General features: G+C 35.5%; 1 protein-coding gene across 4 annotated transcripts in view; it reads left to right on the top strand.

The window, feature by feature from the left end:
- LOC109600431 (CUGBP Elav-like family member 2) overlaps positions 1 to 20,033 on the top strand; it is a 372,127-nt gene that overhangs the window by 161,983 nt on the left and 190,111 nt on the right. The window contains exon 1 of one of the 4 annotated variants that reach the window (XM_049967988.1): positions 14,750 to 14,932. The exons of the other annotated variants lie outside the window; for them this stretch is intronic. Within the exon in view, the coding sequence (XP_049823945.1) occupies positions 14,787 to 14,932 (146 nt within the window). The 5' untranslated portion in view covers positions 14,750 to 14,786. Of the gene's footprint in view, positions 1 to 14,749; positions 14,933 to 20,033 lie in introns of those variants that run through there. 4 annotated transcript variants of the gene reach the window in all.

The raw sequence follows: 20,033 nt of genomic DNA on the forward strand, positions 1-20,033 counted from the left end.
TATTATAAAAGTAACAAGAAAATGAATAGGCAAATTCATATACAAACTAAAATAAATATCATACATCAATCTAAAATCCATATTTTTCTTTAAAATTGTGTACATTCACCGTTGGGTATTGATTTGAGGATACAAGAATCCAGTGTGTGTGTGCAAACAATAGACAATTGTCAAATATGAGAACGGACCTGATCCGAATATGTATAAAGTTTATTCAGTTTATGTGTTTCTGTTACACATCCCTTATTTCCATGTGGAAACCGTAATAAATTCTGAATTGGACAGACTAAAAAAGCAGCACTGAATTGTTATGCTGCCACAAAAATGTTCAGGAGAGTTGCACCGAATTTAATTCGAAAACTTTTATCTCATGGTTTTTACTTTATGGAGTAACGATGTTCATAAACGGATAAAGGGAGGGAAAAATTGAGTAATTAATTTTCGTTTAAAATGTGTTTGCTCATGGACTGTGGACTGAAACTATCTGAAAAACTATAACTTAGTGTTTTCAAGTTTTATTCTAGAATTTGAAGTTATATTAATTTACAAATTTCAATTCTTTCAGATCAGAATATCTGATGTTCCATATTTGTAATCGATCGTTTTTTAAATCACACACATTTTATTTAATAGCAAGTCATAATAGGATGAAAAGTAAAAATCTTATGATACATCAAAGAAATGACTAGGTTTTAAACATGCAGCTAAATCAGATGAATTTTCATATGATTGTGGCGAACGTTTAACTAAATTATCATTATAAAAAAATATTTAAATTATCTCAATCGAGTTTTCCATTCCGGAGTATATTGATCTCACAGTTTTTTCTTGAGAAGAATTAATATATAAAGAAACTACCTGAAAAATCGATTATTTTGTCAAATTTCTATTTTAGAACTATTGAAATGTTTTAAGTCACCTTAAGAGTGCTCAATTTGTTCCCATCAAATAGTTTTTTCCAGCAACAAATAATAAGAATATCTGATATTTCAGATTCCTGTAAGATGAAAAACAATTTTTAACAATTTTCATACAATTTCATCGTTTAAATAGGTTTTTTAAGCAACAAATAATAAGAAAATCAGAAATTTCAAATTTTTGTTTATTCAATCACACTCGTTTCAATTCAAATCCAAATTGGATGAAAATTTTAAGCCCCATCGAAGAAAAGACTAGTCTATAAATTTGCTGCTAAATCTGTAAAACTTTCATCAGCTGCAACTCATCTATTTTTCATCAGATTGAAATAGAAATGAATATGATTTTCGTGTTCGGTGAAACGAAATTACTAAAAAATATATAAGAAATGTATTATTTATTTTCATAAGCTCCACGTTTAATTATTGATTTATTTTAAGTGCATCCTTTGAAAACATGAAATTTTACTTAATTGAATGCATGAGTGCATTGAATATTTTATGATAATTTGTTCAATTTATGTTTTAATATTTATAAAACCTTTTCAGTATAAATAAAATTGCATATACGATTATGAGTTTAAAGAAATTTAATATAATTATTTTTTATAATTTTAGAATTAATTTATTCTATCACGAACATTTTAAGTCCTAGCACACCAAAATGTGACATAAAATGAAAATTTTATAATAAAAACTATACTCCATTCAAACTAGTAACAGAGTAACATACACAAGTTTAGTTGCGTAATAAGCACAAGATCACAGATAATTGGTGGATAACATGTTTCTTATTGATCAATTCGGAAGAGTTGGATGGAGATGGTACTTATATCATACTTAAAATTGGTCAGGGAAGATTTCAGACATAAACGATAATTATTATTTATATAAAATTACGGTAAATAACACCAATTATAATGTACATTTTATACTAAATTATTGACTCCAAGAGATTTTATGAAATTTATAAATTTGATGCTAAATTTATTGAATTTCCATTAGCTGTAACTCTGCTATTTGTCATCTAATTGGAATAAATGTCGTATAACAAAATTTAAAAAAAAATTAAGAAGGATATTATTATTTCCCTGTTGACTTATTGTAATATTGAAGTACATCCTTTGAAAATATAAAAATTTCCTTAATTGAGTGCGTGAGTTCATTTAATATTTTATGATTTGTTCCAAATTGCCTATTAAAATTTATAAAACTTTTTCAGTATAAATGAAATCCGATGTAAATATTTATAATAGTCAATTTATTCAGTTCCTGGCAGATCATTCGAATGAAAAAGAAAAATTATGATAAAAAAAATAAAAGATTCTATTTTATTTTTTATTGAATCCATTGAATTTTCAGCTCCAAGTTAACTATTTTTTCTCTGTGTACGAACAATGTTCATAAAACGATAAAAGGGGGAAAAATTGAGTAATTAATGTACGGTTAAAATGTGTGCTCGTGGAGTGTGGACTGTAACAAATTATTTGTAGATAGTGCAATTAACGGGGGTTTAATCTGTGCATTAACAGTTTGATTAATGTCCCGAAACTTATCCGCCAACAATGCGTTTATTATTGAATAATGAAAATCCCGATTCGTCCGTCCGTGGCAGTTTGATCTGAAACTTTTCCGGATTATGGGCGGCGGACAAGATAAATCGCTTTGCCAGGTATGAGTGTGATCTATTATGTCGCCCGAAATTTTATCGCCTATATTGTAAAAATCTCGTCGTTGATGCCGACAAGCTTTGAATCGGTTTGATTAATGGTTCTCAAATAAAACCCGGACCGGCTCGGTTCGATGACATTGACCACGAACAAAATTATTAAATACGTGGCACAGTGAAACAATCGAATCGGGACTTTTGAATACGTTTTCGGAGAAATCACTCAAACACGACGTGGCTTAACACGAACACACTTATGTTGGTCCTTTGTTCAATAATGGTTTTTTATCAGTCAGCATTGGTAATGTTTTTGTTTATTCGAATTTATTCATCCGTTCCGTTTTGTATGATTTGCTTAAATTTTGAAGCGTGGGCTGTATATTCTATTGATTTTGTTTAAATGGAAATTTTATTTAGTTTTAATGAAACCTTTCAGCAAACGTAATTTATCAAATTTTTGATCATCACGGTTGTTTTCCCCCGCATTAAAAACTACGCGTTTATTACATAATCCCCAAATGTTTATAAAACGAAATACTGACAAAAATATGAAACTTTACGTGTGTACATCTTTGGAGCGGATTATCGATTTTCAATTACACACATATTTCATTGTTCCGAATCAGACGTGGCCAAGATTACCGCGGCCATAATTACTGGTTCATTACTAAAAACGAAATAAATACAAAGGGGAAACATCCCGACAATACAACAATGGGTGCTTTTGTTGCGGGCTTTTGTCTCGACGAAAACTCGACGCATCGTATGTTTTACGTTTTTAGGTCGCAGATAAGGGATGGGGTTAAATTGTTCGTTTGAATTGGAATTGAAAAATATTAGTTGTAATTATACATTGTTCTAAGAACCAATAATAGTTGTTTATTATTAATATTTTCTGAAAACAGGAAAATAAACGTAAGTTTTTATTTATAATTGTTACAAAAAATCTTAAATTTTTTTTAAAATTTTCACACATCTTCTGTGATTCTAATTCTTCCAAATTATGAATAGAAGACGCTCCACAAGTTACGATGATACCTTAAACGTCTCCCAAGAATATCCCAGATATGTTCTGTTGGGTTAAAATCTGGACTGCGAGCTGTAGTTGTAAATTACCTTCTCTAAGTCGTTGTCGAATAGTTTCAATACTTATTCGAATTCCTTCTACGTTTTCCAACTGAGGCTTTAATCTTCTTGTAGTCACAAATCGTTGTCTCAAAGTTAAAAGTCCCAAAAAACGATCTTGAGCAGGAGTTGCAGCACGATTTCTACCCTGACTTGGTGTCCTAGTAAAGTCACCACTTTCCATGTACCGTTGTAACATACGGGTAATATATGTATGGGATACACAAAACCTTTCGGCTATTATGCAGTAATTCCAACCTTTTTCCAATAAAACAACCGTTTGGGCACACTCATTACGAGTTAAATTTCTAGATTGCCGATGCAAATTGATAATTACCGAAAATTAAAAAAAAAAAATGGGGACAATAAGTTCGAAACATCGCGATGCGGCGATAGTTTAACCTGTTGAACTAATTTACCAAATTCACTATATTTCAAATAACAAAGAATCTATACATTTCGTAAAAACGTCATACAGGGTTGTTTCAAAGTCAATACAAACAATGTTCTATTTACTTAAATAGAAAAAAGTATTTACAAAATTATAGATGGTGCGTTAAATTTTGGAACAGTGTATTTGGTGAGGAATGCAAATTATTTGGTGAATGATATTCCCCAATTAGTGATCATCTTTTTCCACTTTGACCCTTCCACCTTTTCACTGATGCGGACGAAATCGTGTCAAAGATAATTGGAGTGCCAATCAAAGAGAATGCCTCCTTATATTAACGTTTTATTACATTCTGTTGGAACCCTTTAATGTTTAAAGGCCTCTCGTTCAGGGGATCCGTTTTAATCAGATGCGAAGCAATTTTGGGACCGAATATTTTCACCAGGAAATGCAGGTTTGGATTTATTTCGTGGAAAATATGTTCGCAGCAACGCTTATTAATTAGAGCAAGCGCTGAAAAAATGTGATTAGAGAGCCACGCCGCACCATGAAAATATGCTTTTACATTCACAGATTAATGTTTTCCTACGTGAAATGCGCAAAAATATCCGCCTACAGTGTAAACGAACTGTACCACAACAATTATTGCCTCGCAATCTTCAATTCCGAGCCGACTTTAATGTGGACGCATTTTAATAAAATTAAAATTCATAACCGCCCATAAAATTCATCGCACGTCATATTTCACCGGTCGGAGGGCATAAAAAACCTGCCTGACACGGCGTCATCAGATACCGTGGTTCGTGTGTGCATGTGTGTGGAGGTGAGTCTCCGTGAAAACCGACCATTATTAATTCCCCGGTCCTCCACAACGATAATCACTGTCTGCAGTCCGGAATAATGATAAAAAAGCCCCCCTTGTCGCTTTTTGCGTGCGTGCGGACCGCATGAATCGCACTCGAGACGTACGTATGCAAGATGAATGCCGCTCCGTCGAGGGAGACGGCCCTTCACATTTCCTGCGTCCTTTAAAATCTCCAGATTGTTTGTCCTCCTCGCGTTCTTTTGCCTCGTCCGCGTGTCGTCCTCGTCGCTCGCCCCTTGAAAACTTTCCACCTGCAGGCCAACTCCGGCTTGAGGAACTCCATAAAATTACCGTTCACCTTTCCCGGCCCGTCGTTCCGTCATAAATCCCCTTACGTGCAGCAACCCGGACGAAATAAGGAAAAAAACACCTCCGAATCGGCCGCATTGAGTCGCCCCGACGATCCACAGGTCGACTTTCCATTATTAACATCCAATCCTCGACTGTTTGATCTCGGGATGCGGCGCCAGTTTCCCCGGTACTTTGCATTATTGCATTTGCTCGTTGCCGTTTTCCCGTGGCGTTTCGTAAAATCGCAGCCGGTTAAGAAATAAACCCGGGGATTTAATTCAACTTGTTCGCGGCGGTGGCGGCGGCGGCGGCAGCGTCTTTTGTAAGGTGCAAACACAAAAGCAAATCTCTAAATAAGCAGAGGTGGTTGACACCAGCGCGGCAGACGTCCTAAGGGGCACGATAACGACTGAAAACCCGCTCTGTCGTCTCTTCGTGCGCCTCTTGCGAACGCAAAGAATGGCGTTTTGTCTTTGGGAAACTCTGCTCCGGAAGTTATCTGGGCCGCATTTGATTCGGGTGACGAGGACGGAAGGCAAACGGTTTTGATCTTGAATAAAAATTATCTAAAGGATATAATTTTATTATTTATTTATTTTAAAATTTTACTTTTAAAACTGGTAAAGGTGTTCTTTTACATTTTTTAAAGTAAACTGTTCATTCACTGGGACCTGTACCAAGATAACAGTGTATTTACTTAATATGTAAACATATTATACTGAGACTGACGTCCAGAGTGAGTAACAAACCAAATCGAGATAACTTACGTTACAAAGAAGATTAAATTGTATATCCAAAGTTTTTTCCTGTAGTATATAAACTAAACATCCAAAATTTCACATTTTTAGTGGAGAGATTATTTAATTACAAATATTTTTAATCGTTTGCAGGCTAATATTGGACCTTATGATATATAGAAGTAAAGTTCATTTATTTACTGTTGAATTTTTATCAGCTCTAACACAGCTATTTTGTGTCTGATCAAAATAAATTGGATTCCATTATACGTATACTTTAATCATCTTTATAGTGAAATATTTAATTTATCTCAGTCGAGTTTACCATTTTGAAGAATTGGTGATTTCTTTTCATGAGCTGGGCAATTCTCCGCGTTTAATTATTGAAATATTTTAAGTGCATCCTTTTTAAAATATGAAATTTTGCTTAATTGAGTGTATGAGTGCACTGAATGTTTTATGATATTATAATATCATCAAATTTGTCTATTAAATTTTATAAAACCTCAGTACATACACGACAATTAAGCATATTACACATGACCATTATTTGTATCACATAGTACCTTATATACTATAGTTTATAAATTTGCTGCTATATCTATTAAATTTTCATACGCTGCAGCTCAGCTATTTTTCATCTTATTGAATAAAAATGAATAAGGTTTTCGTATCCCTGATATTATTATTATTAGTTTTTCATAACCTGATATTTCTTTTTGTATTTCCCACGTTTAATTATTGATTTATTTTAAGTGCAATCTTTAAAAACATTAAATTTTCCTTAATTGAGAGCGAATGCATTGAATATTCTATGATTTGTTCAAATTTACTTACTAATATTTGCAAAATCTTTTATTATATTAATAAATAAAATTGCATTTACAATTGTGAGTACAAATAAGTTCAATGTAATTATTTTTAATAAATAATTTATTCTACTACGAATATTTCAAGTCTTAGAAGAATAAAAATTTTATTATAAAAAACTATTCTCCATTCTAACAAATTATTGCGTCCAAAAAATTTTTTAATATTTGCCTAAATACATTATTTGAATACCTTTACTTTTAATCCTTTTCAACAATCACGTGTACTGCGCATGACCATTATTTATTTCACATAGTACCTTATGTAAATACACTATAATTTATAAATTTGCTGCTAAACCCATTGAATTTTTATCAGCTTCAACTCAGCTACTTCTCATCTTTTTGGAATAAAAATGAATATTATTTTCGTGTTCGTGATGTTATTATTTCTTTCCATAATTTGGGCAATTTTCCACGTTTAATTATTGATTTATTTTAAGTGCATCCTTTGAAAATACGAAATTTTCCTTAATTCAGTGCATAAGTGCATTAAATATTTTATGATAATATGTTCAAATTTGCCTATTATAATTTATAAAACCTTTTCAGTGTTAATAAAATTGCACAACTGCGAGAGTAAAGAAATTCGATATAAAATATATGCATATTTAATGTAATGTACAAAAATAAAGCTTTATTTTGGGATTAAATTTAGTGTGGTATAAATAATGAAATTTTACATTTATGTGCTTCTGCATAAAACATATTTTTTTAAATCTAAAAACAATTTTATGTTTAATTTTAATTTTAAATGAAGTGTATTTTCGCATTTTAGTAAAAATAAAGTCTTAGCACGATAATTTAATTAATGAGAATATTTTATAATAAATGAAATTCAAATTGTGCAAATGAGGAAAATTAATTAACTAATGTTCAAACCTCTCCCTCTTAATTAGTATGCCTGAATCCTTAGCAATATTTATTGAATTAATAAAATATTACTCCAATTATTAGTAAAAAGTAGGAATAGATGCTTTTCTTTTTCTGCTCGTCAACTTATGTCACAATTTAAATTACTATTACTTACTGTTGTCTGTTGCCTATTTTGTTAACAAGCTTTTTAAAATCTTCTACCAAAATATGACGGTATTTTTTTATCTCTAGATACATTTTTAGATTATATAATTATTACAGGTTATATAGATAAATGTTAAAAAAATAAGTCATGAACTACTACAGTTACTACAAAGCAACTGTACAAAAACCGTTTGCTTTATCATCAAGGTAGGAAAATCGAAGACCATTTAACTTGTTGCCGACCTTTTCATAGAATTATACGAACGCAATACCGAGCCAGTGAATAGAAATACGGCCGAGGGAATAAATATGAAGGGAAAATATAAATTTCATGTAGGAACAGTCATAATTGGTTGGCGAGGATGCGCGACCGAAGATAAGATAACCAACCACCCCCGACATATTTATATCTTAGCTAAATGAGTTTCTGGGACTTCTCCTTCGGGGCGAAGATTCTTATTCACCTACCACCGTTTTTATTTACCGTCATGTTGAGTCTAGACGTCTGAGGCAGTTGCCGATAACTAATCTCGAAGCGTTGAATTTTTTATGGTGTCGTATTAGAAAGTTAAAACGAACGGGAATATTGGGAATTAGATACAAACTTGAGTGTAATCGGACGCCCTTTCTTCGAAAAGATATTGTACACGCCTCACGGCTACTGAAAAACCCCTACTTATAACATATAAGTTTTCTGGAAAAAAGTCACTTTCCACTTTAAGCAGTTTCACCTTCTTGCGACCGCCATAAATAATATTCGGGCGACCTTCGTCCGCGTGACACAGTCGCCGCATCCGCGTACTCAACCCACGGAAAAAGATTACGATCCCGGTACATTTTCCGGCGTTACGGATCCGGTAATAAAAATAGTCAATCCGGGAGCCGTCGGCCGTCGGTCCCTCGGGGAGCGGGTCGGTCGGAAGACGCCCCACGATCTATCAACGATACACGTAGAAACGTCGTCCGCGTGGCGGCGGCTCCGAGGTAAACATCGAACGACGGGCCATTCCAATTATAAACTTTCGACCCGCCGAAGCCGCACAACTAATCGAACGGCCGGGAATAAATCCTGACGGATACTGTCAGCTTCACCTGATCCCGACTACTTTGTTTTAATTGCCGGTTTAATGTTTTGCTTCTTATAGTAAGGCGCACAGTGGAGGACTGATTGGAGTACACTATTCTGTTTTATAAAGGGTTATTGTTCATATTTTGACACCCTTTTGTTTACATTTTTAAGATGGATTTCCATTATCCCTCAATCTGACCTGTTGTGTTCAATAAGTCTATCTAAGAATTCCAAGTCTACGAAGCTTTTAAAGTCTTCTACATAGACTCATTCTAAAAAACTCAATTTCACTTTCCTCTGCAGACCGTTACACTTTGGCACCACAGAAAATGAAATAACCCTTGCTAAAGAAGTGATTCTTTTTGATAATAGACATAGGAAGACAACTTCACAAGTAACTCTAGGTGTCCAAAGTTTTATTAAAACCATGGGACTTTATCTAACTAACTCATAGTTGCTTGTTAAACAAAGTAAATCATAATCCTGCCATTCTTGTAACACCGCCTTAACAGCAATTGTTCAAACTACGAAATCTTTAGAGAATCAAATCAAATAACATCGAAGGAATCCTCACAAAAATTCTAGAAGATATTTTAAACTTGGATATTTTCCTCAAATAAAAATTTTCTGTACTCTGTACTTCTGTAATTAATTGCTAAATCCTCCGAGGTCGATACAGTATTTACTCCAATAAAAAAATGAGTTTCTAAACATATGACATACATTTACCAGCACTTTTGAAATGACAAAAACTACTCAGAATTCAGTATCCGAAGATAAAACCATGGGACTTTATCTCCAAATATTATTAAAGAAAGAACAAATTGGATAGACAAAACATAGTTGCTTGTTAAATAAAGTAAACCATAATCCTGCCATTCTTGTAACACCGACTTAACAGCAGTGGTTCAAACTACGAAATCTTCAGAGAATCAAATCAAATAACATCGAAGGAATCCTCACAAAAATTCTAGAAGATTCTTTAAACTTGGATATTTTCCTCAAATAAAAATTTTCTGTACTCTGTACTTCTGTAATTAATTGCTAAATCCTCCGAGGTCGATACAGTATTTACTCCAATAAAAAAATGAGTTTCAAAACATATGACATACATTTACCAGCACTTTTGACATGACAAAAACTACTCAGAATTCAGTATCCGAAGATGAAAAGCTTCCTTAGTGACAAGTTTTTTTGGGTAGAATGGGAAATAAACATTCAAAATGACACCTTCATATAGAATAGAAGCTCTTGAATTTTTTCTCTCCCTGGCCTTTTGGTATCAATCGTAGGACCTAGATTAACCAGTACTGGCATCCAATTCAAATAGTACAGCTCATATATTTTACTAAAAATTTTATTTAAATTTGTTCGTATCTCTTTAAATAAACAAATAATAGGAAATTAAACATATAACCAATATCTCTATATTCCGATTGACCAGTACTGATAAAATCTAATTCAAGTACTACAACTCATATGTTTTACTAAAAATTTTATTTAAATATCTTAAACAAATAATAGGGGTGGCGGGGTAAATATATAACCAATATCTCTAAATTCTGCCTAGGACTTAAATTAACTAGTACTGTCATCTAATTCAAGTAGTACAGTATGTATGTTTTACTAGAAGTTTTATTTAAAATTTCTTATATGTCTTAAAATAAACGAATAACAGAGATGTAAAAATCTAACCAATCCTTTAAATTCTCCCTAGAACCTAGATTGATCAGTACTGGCTTCCAATTCAAGTAGTACCGCTCATATGTTTTAACAGAAACTTTATTTAAAATTTGTTGTATGTTTTAAAATAAACAAATAACAGGGAGGTAAACTTATAACCAATACCTCTAAATTCTCCCTAGATTTGGAGTGCGCATGTGCAACCTTGATCTGTCCTACTCCCAACTATGAGCGACCTCCGCCGTAACGATTGCATCTCCTATTTTCATTTAAACTCCATTACAATATAATTTAATTACATCTGTCCCTTTGCACCGTGAACTTCAAGTCGTTTGCCGGAGACAATGGATTAGAAATTAATAACGCCAGAACAGAAATTCATAACGAAGGAGGCAAAAAAGGACCGGATAAACAGAAATCGGGCAACAATATTAAATTTCCCGGTGACAAACGACGTAGCATAAAACGGGGAAAAAGAAAGTGCATAGTCTGCGCAGCGACTATCGGGGTCCCGTTCGTAATTATCGCTCGCGCCTCCCGCCGAATTACAGATAGTGCCGGCGACCCATAATAAAGATTAACTCCGCGACAGCCTAATTAGAAAAAGTGTTCGCCGGGATCAGACGTTCCAACTTCCGTTCGCCAAACAATATCAAAGACGTTTAGACACTGTCAGATAATTCATCAAATAACTAACAAGATTGGATTTTCTTAGAAAACTTTTAATTACGTTTACGACTTATCGATAAATGGCGACCGAGGAAATGAATTAACTCGGGGCGGCGGGTGGATTATTGGTGGGGAGGGGTGGACGACGAAAACCAACAGGATGTTCGCAGATTTGTCATCGATGTTTATTTACATTTATTTAAATTGAGTTTTCCTCAGTTCATCCGGCTTCCGTACAATTGCGGCTTATTCAAATCATCTTTTTTACTTTAACGATCTCGATTTAGATTAGTTTTTTTTTGGTCGCCCATAATAAAAATGACGGTGGTCCGCGAATGAGGTAATGGAAGGAGAAAGGGAAGATGGAACGCGCCAATTTATTTTGTAAATCAAACTTTATTCGGTCTAATATATTTTTAGCGTGCGAAATATTACGATTGCCATAATAACACATTGTGCCTTTGACGACATAAAATTAACAGCCTCCGGTTTTCCGTGGCACTTTATCCTATTCTCTTGCAAAATTTATTATCATCATAATGCTAAAGACACATTCCGAGACATAAATAAGGGAACAACAAATGGAGGACTAAAATAATTCCGCCGGTTTATAGACACTATAAATTTATAGTGAGTGTTACGCTAAATACTTTATTCGCGTCACTGTGAGATTTATAAAGAACAAGCTTAATTGAATTTTAACTTGAATTGTATTTGCTTTAGATAAATAAATAGAGGAAAATTATTGTTAGTTTCTAATTATCCGACTGTCTGAACTGTCTAACTATTTAAATGTTAGCTTCTACAATGGTATGTTATTGGGGATTATACACAAAGGCTCTAAAGACAAGTTTGACAAGTTCAAATTATAATATCACCACAAATAATGCGTGTACTGTATTTATGGCTTTCGGTGGTTTAAGTTCAAACAAGTGAACTCAGTTGAAGCGGGTATGCTCCACAAAAAAAACTATCAGCATTGAAGCTGTGCAAAGGAGCTTTGCCCAAGGATAGCTACAATACCTTGTGTTTAGTTAGGATTACTTAATAAATTGATCATTATTGATTGAGTAAAGTCGGTAGAGCAAATTTACTCCTCTTTACTAAGTGAATGAATGATCTCTCATTTCTACATGGTGTTTTATGGATTATTTTTATGGTTGTTTTAGTGTGTTTATAAATTTTAATGTCGGTCCTTGACTGTGTACAAAGGCTAATATTTTTAATAAACCCACAAACCCGACAAAAGGTCCATTTAGCATTTATTCTTTATATCTTAAATAAACTCCGGTGGTGCGGCGGCGGCGGCGGCTTCGGAGGCGTCCGGCGTCGGGACGCGCCGCGGCCCATGTGCCTTTCTCTTCGTCGCCCCCGAGTGCACGGCGCTCGCGGTCCCGGCGCCTGCGTCCGCGCTCGTCCCGACACCGGCGGCGGCAGCAGCGGCGGTCAGTGCAGTGCGGAGCGTCGCGGCGAACGGTACGTGCGCGTCACGACGGCGGGAAGAGCGCCGGGCAGAGCGCGAGACGCACGAGGAACCGACGACACGCGGCTCGAACGCTTTCGTTACTCTGTTTTTGTCAGTCTCCTGACGGGTGGAAACGATGATGGGCGGACGGTGTTTTTGGGAATTATGCCTTGACGGTCTTGCGAACCATTGCTGGTGTCCGTCCACCTCTTTCGCCTCGATGTCTTTGGCTGTCTTCGAAATGTAGATTCGTTGGAGCGGGGTTGTTCAGCCTGCTGAGCAAGTGGGATAAGCATTTTTTGCTGACACCATTGTTGTTGCTGTTGATGTTGTTGTTGTCGTTGATTGAGTGTGGTTGCTGATGTGGAGTGTGGTACCTTGTAAGTGTTATCATCAAAGGTAACCTGGAAGTTTTTACATAAGTGTGCCAAAAAGTACTACATTCTGCTAATTGTTGCTTCTTCTTCACACATGTTTTGCATGACATTGTAAAGTTCAAGACTAAAAATACTTTTTACCCAATCTTAAAAAACAAAAGGCAAATTTTTCCCTCCAAAAAATAGTAATTTATCTTAATTTTACAATTGAAAACCAAAAATGTAATCATCACCAAATTTATTCATGTAATAACAACGATAAATGATTTGCAACGTGTTGCATCTTCTTTTTCATGTCTAACATGGAAATTAGTCACGGAAACCGATTTTACAGTTGTATAAATAAAACTGACATACATATCAGGAAATCTCTCACTTCATGAAATATTCAGTCCAAACACATGTGCAAATAGAGTCGCTAATCTTTACTTAATGGTGTCATAAAAGTGTTTGAAACAGCACATTGTGTTATCATTTAAAAATCCTTATTGTTAGTTGCATATCAAATAATCACAATAAACTAATGTCAATGTTATCACGATAAGGACTAGCTTTTCACTTCATCATCAACTAGTGCAGATAATAAGGTCGAAAGCTAAAATGAAAATATTACTCATCGAATTGATGTTAAATGATTCGTTTCGGCGAACTTGTTGCTCCACCTCGATTTGATTGTGCGTGTCATTGTTTTGAAATGATTCGAAACTGTCCAGGTTATTTTTGAACCCTGTCACTACGCATAACATATAATCTGAGTAGTATGACTTAATTTTATGAACATGTAAATCTCACATGTTCTGCATATGTAATGTGGTTAATATGACGTTAAGTACTGTTTAGCTATTTCTGGATGGTACTGCACTAAACGGGAGATTTAGATTATTTTTGTGTGTTGGTACCGGCAATGTTGATGTGTGCTGAGGTGGTTGGTACCATTACAACAACATTTTTTGCTTGTAGAACCAAGATGGAGCAATCAACAACATCAAAGCATAATTTCCAAGGCACCCCCTTCCTATATCACTTCGGTGGTACTGATCAGGTTCAGCGCCAGAACGGTTGCGTGGAGAAGACCTGACCAAGACGACCGGTTACCCCGTTTGCCAACCAGTAAATTTCGTGGAGTTGCATTCTCTATGTGCTAAGCTCTGTCCGTCCGTTCCACGTCCAGTCTCGTACTGTTTTTTGGCCCTCCTCCCGCTTTTCTATGTTTATGGGCGTCCAGCCAAAACGACATACCGTCAACCGCAACTCGGTTCGGTGCAACAAACCGAACGGCGTTGCCGGTCGACATACACATCTTGACACCTCTGTGCTTTTCCAGGCTCTTCCGTAGTAAACTTGTAGTGTGTCACTACCGATCTGTGAGCGCCACCCCTCCCTCCTCCGCTGCCGAAGCTTTTTTAATAACCACGTTGCGACCATGTTGGGATTTTGGCGCGCCGTGAAGCCGCCGACCAATTTTGCGATCCGGAGCCCGTTCGGCGATTCGACGGTCGCAATATGAGCCGCCGATCGATGATCGGTGCGATGCCGAGCGTTCCGTTATCTTATCAGTGAGAAATCATCCCGGCTATCGCAGGTGGCTCGGGCCGTGGGCCCCGATTAGTTTAGTGACTTACCGCGTAGTGTTAACATCATGTTGCATACTCTTGACGCACTGGCCGGCAAGTTGTCGCCGGTCACGGCCAGCGGCCAGAACAACACTGTGGTTTCCTCGGTGCTGGACTCGAACGCGAACCGGGTGCATCCCTACATGAAGCAGACGACCAATTCTGGAGCAAAGTAAGTCTAGATAGCGACACCTATGCGGCACGGCGATCATGTATCAGCCTGACGGCGATATTAGCACAGATTACTAATGTGGTCTGTGACATTTGTGTATTACCAAGACATTTCTACATATTGGGGAGATAGTAAAACATGATTTCGGCGGAACAAGTGTGTAGACGTGAAAACATGGTCTTATCTTACAGATGTTATCAATTACTTGTTTAAATCGGTAATGTGATGCCATTATCTATAATTTTGTGAAGTGAACGGTGAGTTAATGACTGTGATTCAACATATTTTGGATATTTTCTTAAATAAGGTTTCATTAATTACAAATTGGCTGACCTATGATGAATGTAGTACATCAAGTCGTCTTGATTTTATTTTATTTATATTTGTTAGATTGGATACAATGAAAGAGTCATCAAAGGAGGAGGTTACATCAACGACTGAGGTGGAAGAAAAGGGTTAGATTTAGGAAATTTCTCTAATCGTAGGACATTCTTACCTCAAACACTAGTCAGAACACCCAGTATAACGTTAACGTTAAGTCTCTTGCGCTATTTCAAGGAATATACCCAAATCTATTCATAACCAAATTTTTATTTAAACATGCACAGTTCAAACAAGTTGTTTGAATTTTATAAAACATTGGCCTTGCATTTCCCAACACAAAAGACAACGTAAAACATGTAACAGTTTCTCAACTCAATAAATATCCGCCAAAAGACGAAGTAAGCATTCCAATTGGATTGTTTGCTTGTTGATGTGATTCACATCCAACAACCGCTTCATAATTTTCGTGGTTCTTCGTAATTATTAGAAACTACCTGGCTTGTTTACACTCCAAACTCGTCCGACATTGTTCCGGAGCACGGTTTTAATTTACATATGATATCGAGGTTTACTCCCAACAAACATTTCATCACCCCGCACACAACAGAACGGCGCAATTGAACGTGCGACACTTGCAGGAAATTATCGAGTCGAAAATTGATTCGCACTCGGTCGAGGGGGGAAGGTTATTCCGGTAGGTGGTGCAGGTCCTCCGGGCTATGCAAAGTTGGAAGTCAAAGTTATGGGTGATGTTCGCAGATGTTCGACGTTCGATTTTTCTGGCTGCCGATGAAAATAACACCGCATTCTGATTTATCGTCTGACGGTTTTTGATTTCATCCCCCCAACATTTTTTTACTTTATTTTGCACGTTGCCGCCGCTTGCGACTAAGTTACACGCGGATTTCGTGTTAATCACGGCTTATTGAGTTGCCAGTTTGGCAGGAAAATATACCGAGACCGTTCTTGGAGGCGGTCCAATGCCGGGACGGGCGCCGGCCAATTTTCAACTGGATGTTTCGAGTGGAGCGATAATGATTCAGTAATTTGATTTAATGGACGACTTGTAATGTTACGACAAATTTCTATTTTATTGTTGACTGATGGATTTCCGCGATTCGCATCCAATGGCCACTTCGAATTTTAGCACCGTCTATAAATGGCCCGTTATCTGACTTAATTGATTCAATAATATCAACTATTTTATGGATTCAAATCAGCAGTCAACTTTTTGTAAAAGTAAATAATGTTTAAAAGTAAACACTCTAAGGCTAAAATTTTGGTTACCTAATATACTTTTTGATATCTTTCGATTTATTTAAAGTTATCAGCATACAATTGTCAATTTATAGATAATGAATGATCTCAATAAACAAACAGGTAGCAATGTCAGATTTATTGATTTTCATGTTACTTACTTTAAGCCAAGAAATGGAAAGATACTTTCATATTTTCGCATTTCATTTTGCTTAGAACCCCGAATTAAAGTCATTATGAAAGTCACTAAAGTATGAAATTGCCCCTTTAATTAGCTAATAACTCATTTATTATTTACATAGACCAATTAACATTTCTGCAATCACGGTATCGTACTAAACAAGAAAGTTATCAACCTTAAAGGTGCCCAAGCTAAGCTTTCTGTACATAAACTTAACAATCCGAACTTATGTTGTAATTCCACGGTTGATATCTCAGTGGTGAAGATAAAAATAAAACCACTCCCCAAAGATACATTTCGAAATATTATAAATAAATACTTCATTTGTATCATCGTTCGCACAATTTCCGATAAAACTTTCAGTATATTAACGTTGTTTGCCTTCCAAACATTTCAGAACTGAAATATCGACAAAATACAAACAACCGATAGGTAAATTTATCAGATGCACGGTGTAAAGTACACAATGCGATGCTATTTCGGTAGGTGTAAAAAATATTTTCCGTCCCATATCCTGTTGGACGTGCCGCTGCAGTTGTTCACTTTTCTTCCCGACGTTTTATTACGTTGCGTTCCCAAGTGAAAAAACTTAATCCGACCCCGCTATGGCGTTTAATAATCCCCACCGGAGTATTAAAACCGTGCCAGTCTGCAAAGTTTTAATTAATAAACGCACACACCTCCAATAAACTGTACAACAATAAGTTGATAATCCTTTTCGAAAGAGGCGGCAGACGTTTTAAATCAATACGTTTTAACAATAATATATGCACGAGTGGCGGGGATCGAAACTGTTGTACGTTCGTTTCGTAAATACGTTTCATATTTTTCATGAAACTTTACTTGTTAGCCGCTTACTCTGTCGCTTCAAGTTTATAAATGCAGTTTGAAGTGCGATTATAGCCATCGATGTAATTCATTCGGCATTACCTGTTGAGAACTTTCAAACGCGGGGCTTCAAACGACATCAAAATGCTTTAAACTACTTTATACTCTAATAGAATAGGTAAAATAAAGTTTTTTTGCTCCCTTCTCGTCGCATTATGTGTATCGTCAGCTCTCAACTTTAATAGCATGCATAGAATTGTTTTTATAGAGGTCGAATACTCTTGATAGTATTATCGGTATTACCGATAGTTTGGTATTATCGAACGCTCTATAGTTTTGAATTACTTACGATATATGGCAGTATAGATAGAGTGTTTCTTACTATAGAAATCTATAGAAAACCGCTGATAATTTCAAATTATTGGTCTTAAAGGTACACTTTCCATGTAAATAAAGTAGATAATGTTGAATTACAAGAAACTAAATATTATGAAGGTTCTGAATCAGGTTAAAAATATAATGAATGTTAATATGTTAATAATAAGAATTATTATTATTATTACTATATTAATGCAGTACAAGCAACCGGTAAAAAACTAGTAATACCTTAGATATTTATTAAAATTTGAATATTATGGTTACTTGCTTTTGCACTACTTATATAATATAATATATGGTAGTGGTCGCATCTACTTGATAGTACTACTCCCGGTGGTACTCGTATATTATCTATAATTTTTTACTATAGTAACTACTACAATAAATCTTTACTATAATACTATAGTACTATCTCCAGTTAAAACCAGGTTGAGTACTTGGTCTTTTCTGCTTGTTATATATATAGTAGTAGTCGGATATTCTCGGTAGTACTACTACTTTAATAACTATATAACACATCGTTCAATAAGTCCCGAGACTAACAACGAAAACAATATATTTTTTTTCAAAAATCATTTTTATTCATCAATATAATCTCCTTTTAGAGTGATACAATCGTTCCAACGCCTTTCCAACATTTCTATACCATGTTTATAAAAGAATTTATCTCCTATGCTTCAAAATAGGATTCAGGTTCGGCAATGACCTCCTCATTCGAGCCAATTTTTTTTCCCTGGAGCATTTTTTTGAGATCAGCAAAGAGCCAGTAGTCGCTGGGGGCTAAATCTGGCGAATACGGAGGGTGGGGAAGCAAATCAAAGCCCAACTCGTTCAATTTTGCCTTTGTTTTCATGGACTTTCGTGGCTTGCTGTTTTGTTCTATTGAAAGCAATCGCGGCTCCCACTTGGAAAAAACCTTTTTCATGCTCAATTCTTCATGAAGGATTGTAAATACGCTTCCAGATGATATCTGTGTCACGGACCTTCACTTTGCGATTTTTCATTATGATTTTTAACATTTCACTCACATTTTCCGGTGTAACGGCTTCCAATGGCCTACCCGAAGGTTCCGCATTGTTTGTGTCCGTACGACCACGTTTAAACTCAGCATACCACCGACAAATCGTTGGTTTGGATGGAGAGGAGTACGAGTAATGCTTTTCAAGCCATTGCTGAGCTACTTCGGTGTTTTTACCCATTAAAAAACAATGTTTTATCAACACGCGAAATTCACTTTTCTCCATTTTTCAAACAAATTACAAAGTGACTTTACTCTAACCTCGATAACTCTGCTGTTTGTGGTCCGACCGACGTGAAATTTTTACACGTTTCATGTAAAGGTTCGTACTCTAGGGAAACGTGGCCAGTTTGGTACTACTAGGACCATTTCTGGGTTAGTCTCGGGACTTATTGAACGATGTGTTACTAGTTCCTATAGGAAACCAGGTTGAGAACTTACTCTTTACTACTGCGGATATTCTCGGTAGTAGTACTACTCTAATAACTATATACTATAGTACTAGTTTCTATAGAAAACAATCGATAATTTTGAAAACACAAATTATGTCATAGTCTAAAGGCTCCAACATCCTTGACGAAAAATGAAAAATGGTTTAGCACATTTTCTTTTACTTATATTATTTTATATTTACTTTTTTGTAGCTTAGTATTTTAATTGAAACTAAAAATTAAATAAATATTTTTTTTATTTGAAGTGCCAAATAGAGATAACTGACCACGACTTTGTAAATTATTTAGATGATTATTTTTTGTTTATTACGTTGCTCCATTAAAAACTTGAAAATATGACAAAAAATAACGATAAACAAATGATTAAAGTGGAATGTTTGTACGAAACAATAGTAACGCAAACAGCCAATGACTAAGCCGCGTCTGTGAATCACCGGTCGCAACAACGTTCCAGAATCAATTCGTCCGGCCGGTCGGCGTCCGCGTTTTGTTTACGTATTCGCAGCGACTCCGCCACACACACACCTACACACACACACAAAACATAAAGTGGATCCGTGTATGTTGTTGCTCTTGCACGCGTAATATCGTGTCCGGTCTGGCCGCCGGCCACCGTTTCTGCGTTTCTATGCCCGATGCCCGATGAGGTATTTGTCTTCGATG

Source organism: Aethina tumida, chromosome 5, assembly GCF_024364675.1.
Source record: "Aethina tumida isolate Nest 87 chromosome 5, icAetTumi1.1, whole genome shotgun sequence".
Taxonomy (NCBI): domain Eukaryota; kingdom Metazoa; phylum Arthropoda; class Insecta; order Coleoptera; family Nitidulidae; genus Aethina; species Aethina tumida.